General features: G+C 46.4%; 2 protein-coding genes across 3 annotated transcripts; both read left to right on the top strand.

Annotated features, from left to right (window-relative positions):
- The first annotated feature begins 164 nt into the window (after positions 1–164).
- On the top strand, positions 165–5,614 carry CCDC86 (coiled-coil domain containing 86). Its single transcript, XM_083700114.1, has 4 exons — positions 165–487; positions 974–1,103; positions 2,593–2,667; positions 5,042–5,614. Exons 1-4 carry the CDS (start codon positions 258–260, stop codon positions 5,159–5,161), a joined length of 555 nt encoding a protein of 184 aa, XP_083556240.1. The 5' UTR covers positions 165–257; the 3' UTR covers positions 5,162–5,614.
- Positions 5,615–9,048: 3,434 nt separating this feature from the next.
- Positions 9,049–13,617, top strand: BAAT (bile acid-CoA:amino acid N-acyltransferase). Of its 2 annotated transcripts, none has more exons than XM_083699478.1 (4): positions 9,049–9,313; positions 10,367–10,717; positions 11,534–11,736; positions 12,761–13,617. In XM_083699478.1, the coding sequence occupies exons 1-4, from the start codon at positions 9,064–9,066 to the stop codon at positions 13,355–13,357; spliced, it is 1,401 nt and encodes a 466-aa protein (XP_083555604.1). In that variant the 5' UTR covers positions 9,049–9,063; the 3' UTR covers positions 13,358–13,617. The 2 variants fall into 2 exon arrangements, with proteins under 2 accessions (XP_083555604.1, XP_083555605.1); XM_083699479.1 differs by having other exon boundaries at positions 9,121–9,313; positions 10,246–10,717.
- Positions 13,618–16,000: the final 2,383 nt, after the last annotated feature.

Below are 16,000 nucleotides of genomic sequence, written 5' to 3'. Positions count from 1 at the left end.
AATACAACCGGAAACCGGAAGTTTTGTTACGGAACGGGTAAGACCGCATCTCTTCGCAGCCGAAGGGCAATTGGCCAATTGCGGTCAAATGGCTGTCTCCGCCCACGTTTCCCTCACGCGCCTGGGCGCAGCAAGCCACTCTCGTTGCTCTACGCATATACTCGAGGACGAAACGTCATCCGAGGGGGACGTCCCTGTATTTCTCTCACGTGGAGGGAGGCAGAGCAGCAGTTTCCGGGGGAACCGGCGAGTGGGCTATGGCGGCGCTTGTTTCTGAAGCGGAGCCACTGAGTGAGCAGCCCCCTCCCGATACTGACCGAGGTGAGCAGGTCCAGCAGCCCGGGAACGGCGAGGAAGCGGCCGCCTCGGTAGCTGGACCAGGGAAACCGCAGGCAGCTGCCCCGGGAACGAAGAGGAAGGAGGCGCCCGCCATCCCCAGAGGAAAGCCTAAATCGGGGCGGGTATGGAAAGACACCGGCAAGAAGCGGTGAGAGTTTGATCTTCGCCTTTAGGCGGCGGGACCTTGTTTTGCGGGACTTACTGCGTTTGCGTATGGGGCAAACTAACAAGCAAGTGGCATGCAGTTAATTTTTGCTCTGAGTTTGAAACAAATTTGACTCACAGGTGGTTTGCAATGCTTAAATAAGCCCTCTCCAATCGTTTCCACAGAATAGTTCGATTGTTCTACACGGTGTCTTTGCCAGTTTGTGGAGAGCATGGCCTGCAAAGTGTGTAGCCCCGTCTGATGAACAGGAATTTAGAAACAAGCTTCACTTGAGTTGTTTATTATCATCTATTTATTAAGCACCTTCTAAACAGCCATATCAAGGTGATGCACGCTAAAAATAACTAAAAATAGTTAAGAGCAAAAAAAAATGTATATTTTTAAAGCCACCGCCTATACATTTAAAGCTTTTGTATGGTTTTACAGTCATGGCAGTGGCTGGTAATGGCTCTGTTTTCTCCTTGCTAGGTTTTCTCTCATGACTCTTGATAAGCCTTTGCGTACCTCCTGGGAACGCAAGATGAAGGAACGTCAGGAAAAGAAACTAGTCAAAGATTTTGCACGGCAGTTGGTGGAAGAAAAACGAAAGGAGCGTGAGGTAAGAGAGAAATGTGATATAAAGTGGTCTGTTGAATAGTGGTTCCTAGGTCTGGAAGCAGGCAGATGGCCTGTTCAGAATAGAGTCGGGTCCCCTTTGAAAGAACAAGTGTGTCCCCCAAGGATGTGCCTAGATTCATCTTTGTCGCTGGAGACCCAAGTGTCTTAAGTAGCTAGGAGTGCCAGCTCTGACTAGATCGCCAGGTACTGCCGTTCCTGGACCTGGGATAGACTTTTCACAGTAATACACGTTCTGATAACTTCTTAGATTACTGCAGTGTGTTGCATGTGGTGCTGCCCTTGAAGACAACATGAAAGCTACAGTTAGCATACAAGGCAACTCCCTGGTTATTAAGTGCAGCAGCTGACTGAAGCCATACGTGTACTGAAAGACTTACACTGTCTTTCAAAATATTACTAATCTGAACTCAAAAGTTTTATTGATAACTTATCTTATAAAACTTAGGACCTAAACACTTAAAAGAGCTTCTCCCCACTCCAGTATTGTCCTGCCGACAGGTTAAGATATTTGGATAAGCCCTTCATGTTCAAGGACTATCCATTGTGCAATAGTAAGTTAGAGGGTTTTCTTTGCTGTGACACATGTCCTCTCTTCTGGGCAGTGTTAGAAACTCAGATATATAAGCTAATTTTCAGTGCCCTTAAACCTGGGTTACGGTCACCACAACAGAATGTCTAGGCACCAATTAACTTTATTATTATTATTCATTTCTGTACTGCCTTATATTTTAAAATAAACTGCTTTGGGATTTCCCCCCAACACATTAAAACATCAAATAAAAGAATCCAGAATAAAACAAATTCAAGCTTCAAGGAAAATATTTCAGATCCTCTAAGTGACATTTTGCTTTCCCCATTATTTGCCTATTTAATAGAGCCTCAAGGTCCATAAATAACAACACCCTAGTGGTCCCAGGCCCTAAGGAAGTTAGATTGGCTTCAACCAGAGCCAGGGCCTTTTCAACTCTGGTGGAACGCTCTGCCTCATGAGACCAGGGCCCTGCAGGATCTGATTTCTTTCCGCAGGGCCTGTAAGACAGAGTTGTTCCGCCTGGCCTTTGGCTTGGAGCCAATTTGATTCCCTCCCTCCCTCTCTTTCTTTTTTCTTTTCCTTCTCCTCCTGCGATGAGGCTACATTTTAATATTTTAATGTTCCATTATTTTAATGTTGTATTTTATTTTTGTTTTTAAGTTGTAATCATTCATCTTGTTTTTATTATTGCTTGTAAGCCGCTCTGAGCCCGGCCTTGGCTGGGGAGGGTGGGGTATAAATAAAAAATTATTATTATTATTATTATTATTATTATTATTATTATTATTATATAGCTGTCCGATAGCAGAAGTACTCTAGGAAGCCAGTGTGCTGTGGTGAATAGAGTGTTAGACTAGGACCTGGGAGATCAGGGTTCAAATTCCCACTGCTGTGGCTCTAAAATAATACATATAACTGGTTTCACTGTCTTCTTCAGGAGAAAAAACTGCGAAGGGAAGAAAACTTAAGAAGAAGACTGGAGAATGAGCGGAAGGCAGAGGTTGTGCAAGTGGTGAGTCTCCCCTTTTAAGTCCTTAGTTTTCTCTTGAAGAAGAAACTTCCCTTCTGTGAGAAGAGGAGCACTGCTGCAATAAACAGATCATCTGTTCTCTCCGTGTTGCACTTAGCTTGATAGAAATGACATGTTAGACCATGCTTCCTAGTTGCTGCTAATCGAGGAGGAGTGTTTAGGGGAGGTGTGGCCTGTTTTCATCTAACAAATATACAGAGTTTATCCAAACCCTCACTTACCCTAGGTTCAGTTTAGCCTAACACACTCGTTTAAATCTGCTTAAACTAGGGCGCCATTTTTGTTTCCAGTGAGAGTGAGCCAAGAGAGGTGTAGGCTAGAAATTGTTTGGAGTTATTAGTACAGAAGCTTCAAGCTTTGTGGTGGTTGGATGATGGATGATGGAGAGGCTGCTTATTTCACCTTACAATTACTATATATCCACCACTTATTGAGCCAAGAAGCCAGTGGAGAAGCCCCTAATTTTCTATGGCCTATTTCGGGATGCCTTCTGGAGGTGTTAGCATACTATTGTCACTGGCCCAGACCTTACTTTCAGTTGCTACGGCACCAAGCCAAGTATTACAGAAAGCACTACTGCCTGAGCTGCTAATGTTTTGCTGGTTCCATTGAGTTATGGCAGCACAGTGCAACCCTGCAGCATAGGAAGCAATGGCCTGGAGCAGGGGTGAGGTTATGCAAAACAGTAACTGCCCTACAAGCTCTTTCAGACCAGCCCTTGCATGTAACTGTTTAATGGCAACATCTGTCAAGCCATGAGTTTTCCCAGTCAGAAAATCATAGAACCGTAGAGTTGGAAGGGACCATGAGGGTCATCTAGTCCAACCCCCCCCCTGCAATGCAGGATTTTTTTGCCCAATGTAGTCATGGAGATACAATGTTGTTCAGCAAAATGGGTGAGACTCTAGCCAGACTAATACCATGTGAATGTGGATGAAAATCTATAATCTTAGTTGCTGATCAATGCAAGAATGGGCTGGAGCCAAAATCTTGCAAGAATAGTATCTAATTCAGGAGTAGCCAACGTTGTGCCCTCCAGATGACTACAGCTCCTATCCTTGAGGTCCTGAAAGGACTTTGTTTCATAAATGGATCATTTTGGTGTCCCCTTCCTCCCTCACCACTCCATGTGCGTCCCTCCCGAAGCTGCACGCTCGGTGGAAGAGGACGACCATCCCAGATAGAAGGAGTGTACCGTTCTTCGGTCAAGGGTATACGATAGCTGCGCTCCCCTGCTAGAACCTCCATTTTCACCATTCTTAAAATCTGTGGATTGCAAGACTGACATGGACAGTTTCTGGGCTCGCAAAGCACTTGCGTCGTCTTTCGGGTGCCCATCTGAATACCTCAAGGTCCCAGGATTGCAAGGCCTTTTCAGGTTGTGTGCCTCAAACGTCATAATCTTGTTTCCTTATCCTGGTGCCTTTCAGGTCTAGGCAAATGGGCACAGCTTTTCTGGATGTGCAGTTTCATCTCTCAAGAGATGTCGTTGATCTGATGTTTTGCGTAAAACAGTCCTGTTTACAGCTGTTGGCCACCATATTTCGCTTTTCCTGACTGGCACCATTGCAGAGCTGCTTTCCAAAGATTCACACATCGTTCTCTCATGCATACCAGTTATAATTGATCAATATTAAAAATAGTAATGTTACGTCATAGTGTTCCATTGCGCTAGAAGCGGCTTAGTCATGCTGGCCGCATGACCCGGAAAGCTGTCTGTGGACAAACACCAGCTCCCTCTGCCTGAAAGCGAGATGAGTGCCACAACCCGGTCGCCTTTGACTGGACTTAACTGTCCAGGGGTCCTTTACCTACCTTTTATTAGTAAGAATAATGGTGTATTCACAAAATCTTCAGTCTCATGTTGTAAAACAATATTGGACATAATATGGTGCGTGCCAAATGATAGATCAAGATTCTTTTGCAGATCTCTGGATAATTTGAAGTACGTCTCCAAAGATGCGTGACCCCCAATTGTTTAGTGGTATCACACATACCTTTAAAAAACCCCTCCATCCATCCTAAATTATACTGATGAAATGAAGAGTGTGTATTGGAGGAGGGCAGGTGCATGGGAGAAAGGTGAATTCAGTTCTGGTACTCAAGATCAATCAATCTGCACTCGTAATCCTTTCGTTCAAAGTGTACTATATCTTTTGCCCTTGATATTCTGGTTGGTGGATCTCTGGATCCAGTAAAAATCAAAGGGTGTATCCCCAAGTCGAAAGTCTTGTCTATCCCTGTTCTGAAGCCTCTGGTGAGGAGTAGGAGACTTGTTCTTCCTGAGAGTTCTTGCGTCTCATATACAAGAGTGCTGGCAGCACCATTGTCATTTCTTTTCTGCTCCTTCCTTCAGATTCGGAATCCAGCAAAACTGAAGCGTGCAAAGAAGAAGCAGTTGCGTCGCATTGAGAAGCGGGACACACTGGCATTGCTGCAGAAACGCCAAACGCAGAGCAAAGCAGCCAAGGAATGAGGCCGAGATGGGTCTCCTTCCCTCCTCTCCGTGAATAGAAAATGGCTTCTTGAGATGCGCTGGCCAGATGCACTGCTGGTTTGCTCCCTGGCTTCTCTTGGCCCCGGAGATCAGATTCTTCCAGAGAAGGCTACCTTGCATCCAGATGCCCCTTAGCTGAAGCCTCACTTTTGCTTTCCTGTGGAGATGGCAAAGCAGAATTCTCCAGAGTGAAGTGCTTAGACATCTTTTTAAAAACTAGCTGTTCTCCAGGATAGCAACAGACCCCAGACTTTATGAAATGGGGCAGTGCCCTAAAGGGGTTTGTCTGAGGATTCGCAACTTCCAGACTGTAGGGTTATATATAAAAGATCATAAATAGCCTGGTTGCTGTTGTAAAGGTATTCTTCTGGGTTAGGGATGGAATGGGACATTTGACTGGTTCTGCAGTTATTAAAACCATTGCTTTCTGGATTTATGCACCTGTGTGATATTTTAGCTTTGTGGTGTCAGGCGATTGCTAATGACTGGGGCTTGACTGTCAAGGTTAGTGATGAAAGTCTCCTCTCTGTATTTATATGGGGGGGGGGGCTTGTCTTCCATGGAAGCCCTCAGGCTTCAGCATTTTTTATTAATGGCACAAGTCACCCTAAAACTATATTTTATTACATTGCTATCTTAAACTTTCCTTGAAGGAGATCAAGGCAGCTTATGTGGAACTTTTCTCCTCGCAACAACCATATTGGGCAGAATGGCTGAAAGATGGCCCATTGTCATCAAATGAGTTTCATGGCTAAATGGGTTTCAGCAGAGTGAGGGATAACCTCGGTCTCCTGGTCTTGTCTAGCTATTGCACCACACTGGCTCAAATCCAGAAGCTTTTTCTGTAAGCTTCTGAAGTAGGTAGTGATCCTTTTGTGGGGGGGGGGGGACAGGTTCTGATTAGCTGGGAACATTTTTAAGCTTCGGCATATTTTTTGGCATACGTTCAACCAGGCTAAGCCTCCAATCTAGCAGATTCCTTATGAGCAGAGAAAGGAATGTGAACAAGAGCTGTTGTACAAGCCTCCAGTTTCAGAAAGAGCTTGTTGTATGATTCTGCTGTTTTCAGAAAATAAGGGAGGGGAGTGGTTCAGTTTTTGTACATTGTATAACATGATCCTGATCTGGCCTGATGAAAAACTAAGGTGCATTCACCTGGACCAATGTCTCTGTCAATGATTACCCTGTACTTGGTTGTCCAGCATGAAGAGTTACAAATTAGTTGCAGAGAGCAAAGTCTCATTTTTTACTGATCTGGGGCTTTGAAAATCGACATGAGTTAGGTCTCATGGAGAATTTGTGTGGAGCAGGGCAGAAATGGGCAGCCCCCTCCACTACTGGCAATATTGGGTTCTGAGGGACAAACAGTAGAGGTCCCGCAGTGCCCAATTTCCCCTACCTCCTGACGGGACTTTTCTGCAACGGACCCAGAGTTGTCCAAAGCAGCAGCTCCTGAGCAGAAACTAGAGCAAAAACCATTTACAGTGGTGCCTCGCAAGACGAAATTAATTCGTTCCGCAAGTCTTTTCGTCTTGCGAGTTTTTCGTCTTGCGAAGCACGGTTTCCCATAGGAATGCATTGAAAATCAATTAATGCGTTCCTATGGAAACCGCCTTCAGACCAGGTCCGGGGACAGTCTGTCCCCCGACCTCTTCTGAAGGCGGGCAGGGGGCAAAAGTCTTTGCTCCCCCCCGCCTGCCTGCAAAAGCCATCCGGGATAGCGGGAAGCGCTTCCCTGCTATCCTGGACTGCTTTTAAAATGCTGGCGGTGGGGAGCAAAGCCTTTCGGCCCCCGCCGGCCTTCCTGGACCTCTTCTGAAGGCCGGAGGGGGGGAAAAAGGCTTTGCTCCCCACCGCTAGCATTTAAAAGAGGTCCCCGGAGATTTCCCTATGGGCTTTCTTCTTGCGAAGCAAGCCCATAGGGAAATTCGTTTTGCGAAGCGCCTCCAAAACGGAAAAACCCTTTCGTCTAGCGGGTTTTTCGTCTTGCGAGGCGTTCGTCTTGCGGGGCACCACTGTACAGCCCTTTGTAGGGGAAAACAGCTTTATCTTCATCAAGTGTGAAATATCACAATATAAGCACACCTAAATGTAGCATGGAGTGCTCTTGTTTGAAGACTCCAGCCAGCCATGCCCCTTCCCAAGATTCTTCATTCCTTCCCCCCGCCCTGGTTTTCATTTTTTGGAGGGGGGTGTTCCTCCCCCCATAGATAATCCCCCACAAAAAAATGTTTAATTTCTGTGAACCTTGGGATTCTCTTTGTTTCCCAGAAGCCCTACAAAGCACTCTGCTGTGAATAATAGTAATAAAAAAGTCACTTTTCTCACAGAGTGACGACCCAAAGCAACTTACATTATTAAAACCAATTAAGAACATCTGATAAAAATATAAAAACACAGCTATACAAATAAAAATGAGGATTTACAGATCCCATCCCCACTCAAAAAGGCCACGATGTCGAACTTCAAACTAAGGTCCAAAAACCTGTGAAAAGAGAAAAAAGTCTTTGATGCTTTAAAACAGTTAAAGACAGTGTCAAACATCTCTCCTTGAGTTTGCAATTAGAGGGAAATATTTCCTCATCCAATATATCTTATAGTTGGCTAGAATATTATTTCTATTCAGAATGAACCATCTTACCAAAGAACAATATTTGAGAGGGGCAGGGTTAATGTTACATGTGAGCTATATATTTTTCACACAGATTTATCTACAGTTCACAGGGGGCGAAGGCTCTGCGGTAGAGAATACACAAGGTCTTCACTCTCTGGAAAAACAATTTCATCAAAAGCCATTTATAGATAACCAAAATGACCCTTGTATAAGGGCATCACTTTGAACTAAGCTCACACTGGGCCGTAAGATTGCAAATGGGATTCAGTCACCCAGTTTGGATAAATTCCTTTGTAGCTCATTTGCAATTTTTGTTTTATACACCCTGAAAAATCTGGTCTCTTCAACAAACTTGGCTACCTACCTCACAGCTCCCCTGTAGCTCTATCATTCACAAAATTAGAGGTCTGACTTTAACAGCAAATCGGATGCACAGAGTAGAAGTGGCCACCTTTTGCTTCTAGAATTGGACCTCCGCCTCTTCTTTCTATATGACTTGGGTGAGTGCGTTTACCACATGTGACACTGGGGGTTGCAAATCAAATTGCACATTTGTATCTAAACTGCATACACAATTTCTTAGCCAGCAAGGTAAGCTTTCTAAATCAGGGTCAATAATGTTTAGAACAATCACATACCACCTTCCTACTGGTGTTAGCTGTATTTTATTTATTTAATCAATTTCAATGATGTCTCCCTGAGCTAGTTGACCTTTCAAGGCAGCTTATAGAATGGGGGTTAAATACTTTAAAATGCCATCTTGTTAACTGATAAATACGACAAACATGACAAAGTGAAGCTACTCATTTAATAAGCACCAGCAGTTCGCACAGAATCATTTATCATACTGGCATGTACAGGGTGAGTCTTTTAAAAGAGGGCCCGTGGAACATGTGTACTCTGTATCCACGGGGCCTCTTTCAAAGGACTCACCCTGTACATTTGTTTAGAGTTCTCTCAAAGGCCAGGGGAGGGACTGAAACAATCAGATGAGATGCAGAATCACTGCAGAGTAGGAAGGGATCTCCAGGGTCATCTAGTCCAACCCCCTGCAATGCAGGGATGTCATCTAAAGCATACCATGACAGAAACAACAATCTAGAAAACTAAAGGAAATAACTTTACACATTTTTGAGCCAAAGGCCGTGAAAGCTGGAAATGTGGGGAGGACGGCTCATCTGGCGGTGAGGAGGGGCAGCTACCTCGCCACCCACCCCCAATGCCCTGAATCCTCTCCTCGAGTAACACCAGGCAGCGCGGGCGTGGGATGAGGTTTCACTTCTCGCACCGACTTGCCTCGCCTTATCTGTCCTCCTTTTGCTCCAGAGGGAGCCGCGCCAAGTCACGTGGCGCAGGACAGAGCAACTCCCCGCTTGGCGCCCGTCCACGGGATCGTGCCCTGCCCGGGGAGGGACTACCCTGGCGAGGATCCGACAAGGTACTGGGCACCTGCGGAGCACCGAGAGAGAGGAGCTGGCGGCTGCAACTCCTCCGGGTCCTGAGCCATTCAAGTCGCGGTGAGTGCAGAACCCAGCGTCGCCCGGGCGCGCGGGGAGGATTTGCAGACGCCTGGAGGGGAAGGAAGATCTGCTCGTCGCGCTCCCCCAAACCTTGGGCGGGCGGAGCGGGAAGCGGCGACCTTCCAGCCGGGGTTGTTCTGCATCTCCCATCAGCCGCAGTCAGCACGGCTACAGCGGCAGCGGGAAGCGAAGGCCCCGCTTCCAAGTGCAGCTTCGATTGCAAGCGTGCGCAGGCAGGCGGGCTTCTTGCAGCGCGCAAGTGAGCCAACGGTTCGGTGCATGGAGTTTCAGCTCCAAGGAAGAAAAGAACTTGGTTAAAAGCCTGTGTTAGCTGAGTTTTACTCAAAGTAGATGCACTGAAATTAATCAAGCTAACTTTGTCAATTAATTTCAGTGGGCCTGCTCTGGGTAAAACAGAACTTTCCAAACTTTTCATGTTGGCAACACACTTTTTAGACATGCATCATTTTGCAGCACGGTAATTCAGTTTTACTAGCAATCCAGTGGGCTGCCTGCACCCTTTACCAGCCCCAGGAGGAGTGTGGGGAGCGTTTGAACGACACACCCGCACACTGTTGCTGACAATGCACTCATGTGTTGCAACACACAGTTTGGAAAGCTCTGGTGTAAAACTTGGTCGACTACCAACCTTGAACTAGGACAGAATGGAGTTTTAATTTTCTCCTCAGCCATAAAGATTTCTGAATTATCTTCAGCCAGTTGCTAACGCTCATCCCAACCTACCTCACCAAGTTCAGAGGATTAAAGTGTGTGTGTAAAAGAGGAAAGGCGGGATATAAAGGAGAGAGCTTCAATCAGAGGTTAAGGGCAAGAATTGCCCTAGGGGAAGTAGGGAAGCTGAGCACCTCCTTCATTCGTTCTTACAGTTCCCAAACTTACTGGAAATGTCACTAATACACTTTCCTCAGGTTGCTGTCATGGCCTGCCTCACTGTCACCCCAAAAAGCTCACTAGCCGACTCACCCGTGTGGATTCGCGCCTCTGGCCTGGACCCTTCCCAGCTGGTAACCCTGCATGCATTGCTTACAGATGACAAGGGAGAGAAGTTTCAATCCAGAGCCCACTTCCGGGCAAATCTGTCTGGGGAGGTGGACGTGAAGCAGGCGGCTGCTCTAGGCGGGGACTATGTAGGTGTTTGGCCCATGGGCCTCTTCTCCTCCCTGAAGCCAGAGAAAAAGTTCCACAGGCTGATAAAACGCAACGTGACAGGCAGCCCTTTCCGCATCCAGGTCAGCCTCTTTGGCCCTTTGGTATTAGTTCCTTCACCCAACGATGTACCACTGGCCACTTGCACTGTGGAGAGATGGTACGCAGCCCATGGAGTGGAACGTGTCCAGGTCAAAGAAGGCAAAGTTCGGGGCGCCCTTTTCTTGCCACCAGGTAAGAAAACTGATTTGTGCTTTCTCTCCCCTCCCGGGTGATTAACTACAATGAGGAATGGCCTAGCGCAGTGCCAGCCCACCCCTGTTTCACAACTTGTGGTGAAATGGGAATGGGCTGCCCTCGCTGCTGCATCCCACCCCACTTCCACTGTTGTCAGAACATCCCCACCACCACCTGCCAAACCCTGCGAGAGCTGGCACATTCCTCAAGGCATTGCCCCACGTCTTTCCTGCCTCAGGGGCAGAGAAGATGAACGGCAACACCACATGCCATAATGCCTCCCTCTCACTAACCACAGGGGGGCATTCCACCAGCAGTGGGGCAGGCAGGGTGAGGCAGATGCTTCACACCACCCTATCAGTGGGCCTGCTGTGGCCTAGTGGGCTCAGTAGACAGTCTGTGAGCACTTAATGCATAGATGAACCTATGTGGGCTGGGGCTTCATCAGTACCTGGATGAGAAAGTCCTATAATACTTCCTGGGTTATAAGAATAAAGAGAAATGCCCCCTGTCCTTTACCTCTTCACTGCTTTTTCCTTCTTCCCACACGTCTGTATGCAACTTTCCCATTTGTTTCTGAACCTTCCCTACAATCGTGCAGTCCTTCTCTTCCCTCATTGTGGGACACACATTGTTCACATGCCCAGGTTGCTTTTATTGTCCTCTCCAAGGTCACCCCCTTCCTCCACCCCACCCTGCATGGTCTCAGAGACCTCCAAAGGCAGGCAGGCAGGCAGGCAGGCACGTTCTTATTCCAGACAGTTACAAATACATTCACTCATAGTTGCTCTCCCTTTCTTGGACTCTCTGCAGGGCCTGGGCCGTTTCCAGGGGTGATTGACCTATTTGGTGGGTCTGGAGGTCTCATTGAGTTTCGAGCCGTCCTACTGGCCAATAAAGGCTTTGCTGTTCTAGCTCTGGCTTTCTTTGGCTACGATGACCTCCCACAGACCCTAGAAGAAGTGGACCTGGAATATTTTGAGGAAGCATCCATACTACTCTTAAAACATCCCAAGGTGTGTCTGAGAGGGTATATTTTCTTCTATCTTGTTACAAGGGTACTCTGTAGTGGGACTAGAGATTAAAATAGATTGGGAGTGAGGAACGTTTTTGGCCTGGCAGGCCAACTTTGACGGGCGAGCCACCTCTCAATCATCTGACATCATAATGATGTTAAGTGACTTGTAGGTGTGTGGTCCCACCCACCTGTCAAAACTGACCCACGAGGGTGCAGGAGAAGCTTGGGTCCCCACAAAGAATGCACTGTCAAAGTGGCACCAAACAGGATTCTGGAATATATAGTGATATGCACTTGATCAGACAAAGCTAGAGTAAGGCAGGTGTCGCTAGGTAGTTCCCAGGTTTTGTACAGTACAGTAGGATCTCCCAAGCTTCATTTTGTCTTTGTATGGAGTTGATCTGGCTAAAAACGGACACGCCTAAGACAGTGCACGCACACACACACACACATTTTGTGGGGAGCAGAAGCTGGCTGTATATGGCAGAGGTGGGACATGTGTGGTCCTCCAACTTGTTACCAGACTCGGTCTCCCATCAGCCAGTGATCAGGTAGGACGTGAGGTGGAGCTCATGTTAGATTGAAGGGGTAATTCCTTGCTAATTCCCCAGCCCTGCTGAAGAGGAAGCAGTACATACAAGGGGAAGGAGCTGCAGAGAGGAAGCTGCTCATTAGCCTGGCAGGAGATCTCTGCTGAGCAGGACTCAGTTGTGTATAAACCATTTAGAAAGAGCTTGGCTGTAAGGAAGGGCACCACTAGATAATATTCCACTATATTCAATGCTGTGTGAAAGGGCCCTAGTGCAGAAGGAGCCAGTTAGAAAGGGTTACATGCAGTCTGATGTACGATCCAGCATTCGGCCATCTCAGTCTACTGACTCACCCTGCACCATGTGTAGAATCACTCTTCCTTCTGAACAAACCTGTTTAGAGCCTTCCTTCTTGCAAAACTCTACTTGCATCTGCCTCTCATGCCGTTGATGAAATAGCTATGTGTGGTTCCCTCCCTCCTCCCCCGCCAGGTCAGAGGCCCGGGCCTTGGAGTCGTTGGGCTGTCCAAAGGATCGGAAATCGCACTGGCCATGATTACTTTCTTAGACCAGATCGTGGCTGCTGTGTGCATCAATGGTGCCACAGGTATGAGAGGCGCATCACTTCGCTTTCGTGACGTCTATATCCCTGCCATCCCTTATGCTGTTGAGAAGCTTCTCATCACTGAAATGGGGACAATGTCCTCTTACCACGTCATGGAAGATCCTTTGGATGAAAGACATCACTCCTCCGCCATCCCTCTAGAGAAGGCCCAAGGGCCCGTGCTCTTTGTGGTGTCAGAAAGCGACCAAAGCCTAAACAGCAAGTTATTTGCTGAGGCGGCCATAGCCAGAGCAAAGCAGCATGGGAAAAGGAACTGTGCTTTGCTGTCGTATCCGGGAGCTGGACACCTCCTAGAACCCCCTGGTTCCCCGCTTTGCTACTGCTCTTCTTTCCGGAGTACTCTCTTGCCTAACCAATGGGGAGGTGAAGTGGAACTGCACGCCAAAGCCCAAGAGCACTCCTGGAAGGAGATCCAGAAATTCCTCGAGCTTCATCTTGGCCCGGTTGGAAAGAGCAATTTCTAATAGCGGAAGGAAGGAAAGCCAGCTTAGGTGACGTATTCTAGTTCTCCAGACTTGATCCAATGAATCAGCCCATGAACGGAAGACCGTCGGAGTGAGAATATCCCTGTGACATGGTAGTTCGAGAGCACTCATCAGAAAGACAATTGCGTGACCAGAAGCCTGTGACGGTGTTAGGCCTCTGCGAACTGCATCCAGTCCTTTTGCCTGTCTCATGCTTCTTGGGGGGCGGGGGTAATTGAGGCCCCTTTCCTACACTTGCTGCAGTAAAGTCAGGTAAAGTCAGCAGTGTAAATAAGTTTGGATGGATGTAATAATGGAAAACCGATTGGTAGTTTTTGTAAAATATGCAGGGATATAAGATGTGCAAAATGAACTATGTAAAGAGAAGAACGCTGAAATCAAACCCTACATATAGTAAGTAAAATAGAAACATCACCACCTGTCCCCACTCTCACCCATCTCTCCATCCTCCACCTCTTTCCCCCTTTTCTTCCTAATGTCTCAACAAATGAAAATGATTTGTAAAAATGTTACACGGGGGGGGGGGGAATACGAGAGAGAGAGACGTTGCAAACACTTTTGTAAATCAAGAAAATCTTTAATAAACAAAAAATCAAAATTACATAATGCCTCAGTCAATATCCCCTCAAAAATCAACAGGGCACAAGAGATTGTTTGCACTGACTCATCTTCCCCTACCTTAAACACCCCCCCTTAAACGTGCATATTTCATTGGATGCCGGGATGTTCAGAACAGAGGTCAGGTTCAAAGAGCTTCCTTCTCTCTCTCTCTCTCTCTCTCTCTCTCTCTCTCTCTCTCTCTCTCTCTCTGCAAGCATGGTAGTGGCTGATGTAGGTACCTTTCCACTCTCCTCACCATTCATGGGAAGTGGAGGTTTGCTTGCATTTTTGTAACTGGTGCCCATAGCACTTTCTCTAAATTCCAATTGTGCCCACTGGTTCAGAAAGACGGGTCACCACTGCTGAATAAAAAAAAAAGTATCTACCAAGGCTCTGGCAAATTCTCTTCCCAATTAAGCACTACTTGTTTCAGTCAACCCACCAAAAACGATTTCCAGCTCAGCCTTGCTCAGTAGAACCATTTCTGACCATTTTTAGGAGCTTAGCAATACCAGAAAAGCCTGATAATTTTCAGAAGCCAGAACAAATCTGTGGCTACTTGTTGCACGCAAGGAGGAGGGACAAATGGCCAAGGCAGTAGCAAAAAAGACTTGGCAAAGAGTAGCTATTGTCCGCATGTGTTGGCACTGTACAATGAACTGCTGCCATCTATGTGCAAATATCTGCTGCAGGCTACCAAGACTAGACTGTTAATTACATGGAGCCTTAAAGTGAACTAAAGTAGATAAAGGAAGAACAAGGATATACAAACCCCATGAAACCCTCCTCTAGTGAGTGGTAAAGAACAACACCCCATTTTTTAACATTCCACCTTTAGTGATCCTATTCATATTCATAACAACATGCAGCCTCTCTAAGTCCGAAGTGACAAGCGTCTACATCTTGTGTGCACAGTCAAATGCTTTGACTGTACATGTGCCAATTTTGCCATGTGCAGCTACAAAATATTCCCAGTGTGGGTGATTAGCATGCCAGTGATGAACAAGCTTGCAAGGGAATTTGATTCTGATGGAACAGTGATGAATTATGCTTCAGTCTTAATAAGATGCAGGGTTCCTTCTCCGAATGCATAACATTTTCAGATTTAATTCAGTTTGCAGAGATTGCACAGTCTTTTCAAAGACGTACAAACAAATGGCTTCCCCCAGGGATGACTAGAATCTTAGGCAAGCAACTGGAAAAAGTAAAGATGGAATGCAAAGCAGTGTTGCTGAAGAGTGTCAGTGAATTATGGGATATAGGAAAGACAATACTGTATGGTGGATAAAGAGAAAACAAATCAAAGAGTGAGAATATGCAAGATTAAGTCCCACACTAAAAGCACCCATAACGATGACATCTTCTGTTTAAAATGCAAGCAAGTCAATGGCAACAGGTTTTCTCCCCAGCCTCCACCTTATCTTTTCTGCAGATTAAATGGGGCAGCAGGGCTGTCATTTTGGTACCATTATATGGATGCTGTTTTGCATTTATACAGTTTTCATTTATTGTTTCAAAGAAAGCTAAGAGCTGTGATTCCTGCCTTGCAGGGGGCTGGACTAGATGACCCTCAGGGTCCCTTCCAAATCTTCAGTTCTTTGATTCTGTGACACCCAGGTTGCAGTCCTAATCCTGTTTACCAGAATTGAATTTAGTAGGACTTACACCCATAGGATTGTACTAGTAATAGTTGTTGCCTAGCAACCACTGCTTTAATTTGTACTTTAAAGAGTTTTCATCCCCAGTCATATCAGCAGTATCAGGCATTTAACTGAGTGTTAGCATTTCCCTTTTTTGTCCACTAGATGCCCCCAGGGAGCTGATTTTTGCAGCAGCAATGCTGTTTGCTAGCTTTTCTTATGATCAAAAGGACAAAAGGTCTTGGTGCTGATGTATTTGAAACATTCAAATAAAATGTAAAAAGCTAAAGGACCCCTGGCCAGTTAAGTCAATTAAAAGGCAACTATGGGGTGCGGTGCTCATCTCGCTTTCAGGCCAAGGGAGCCAGCATTTGTCCACAGA

The sequence above is a fragment of the Podarcis gaigeae genome (genome assembly GCF_964106915.1).
Source record: "Podarcis gaigeae genome assembly, chromosome: 1".
NCBI classification, from domain to species: domain Eukaryota; kingdom Metazoa; phylum Chordata; class Lepidosauria; order Squamata; family Lacertidae; genus Podarcis; species Podarcis gaigeae.
The sequence above is the reverse complement of the archived record's forward strand: the minus strand, read 5'-3'. Positions and strand labels throughout refer to the sequence as shown.

Excerpts from the sequence above, each read along its gene's own strand:
- CCDC86 (XM_083700114.1), top strand. The coding sequence starts at position 258 with ATGGCGGCGCTTGTTTCTGAAGCGGAGCCACTGAGTGAGCAGCCCCCT. Across the intron at positions 488-973 it reads AAAGACACCGGCAAGAAGCG|GTTTTCTCTCATGACTCTTG; the intron begins GTGAGAGTTTGA and ends TCTCCTTGCTAG. Across the intron at positions 1,104-2,592 it reads AAAAACGAAAGGAGCGTGAG|GAGAAAAAACTGCGAAGGGA; the intron begins GTAAGAGAGAAA and ends TGTCTTCTTCAG.
- BAAT (XM_083699478.1), top strand. The coding sequence starts at position 9,064 with ATGAGGTTTCACTTCTCGCACCGACTTGCCTCGCCTTATCTGTCCTCC. Across the intron at positions 10,718-11,533 it reads CGCCCTTTTCTTGCCACCAG|GGCCTGGGCCGTTTCCAGGG; the intron begins GTAAGAAAACTG and ends GACTCTCTGCAG. Across the intron at positions 11,737-12,760 it reads TACTCTTAAAACATCCCAAG|GTCAGAGGCCCGGGCCTTGG; the intron begins GTGTGTCTGAGA and ends CTCCCCCGCCAG.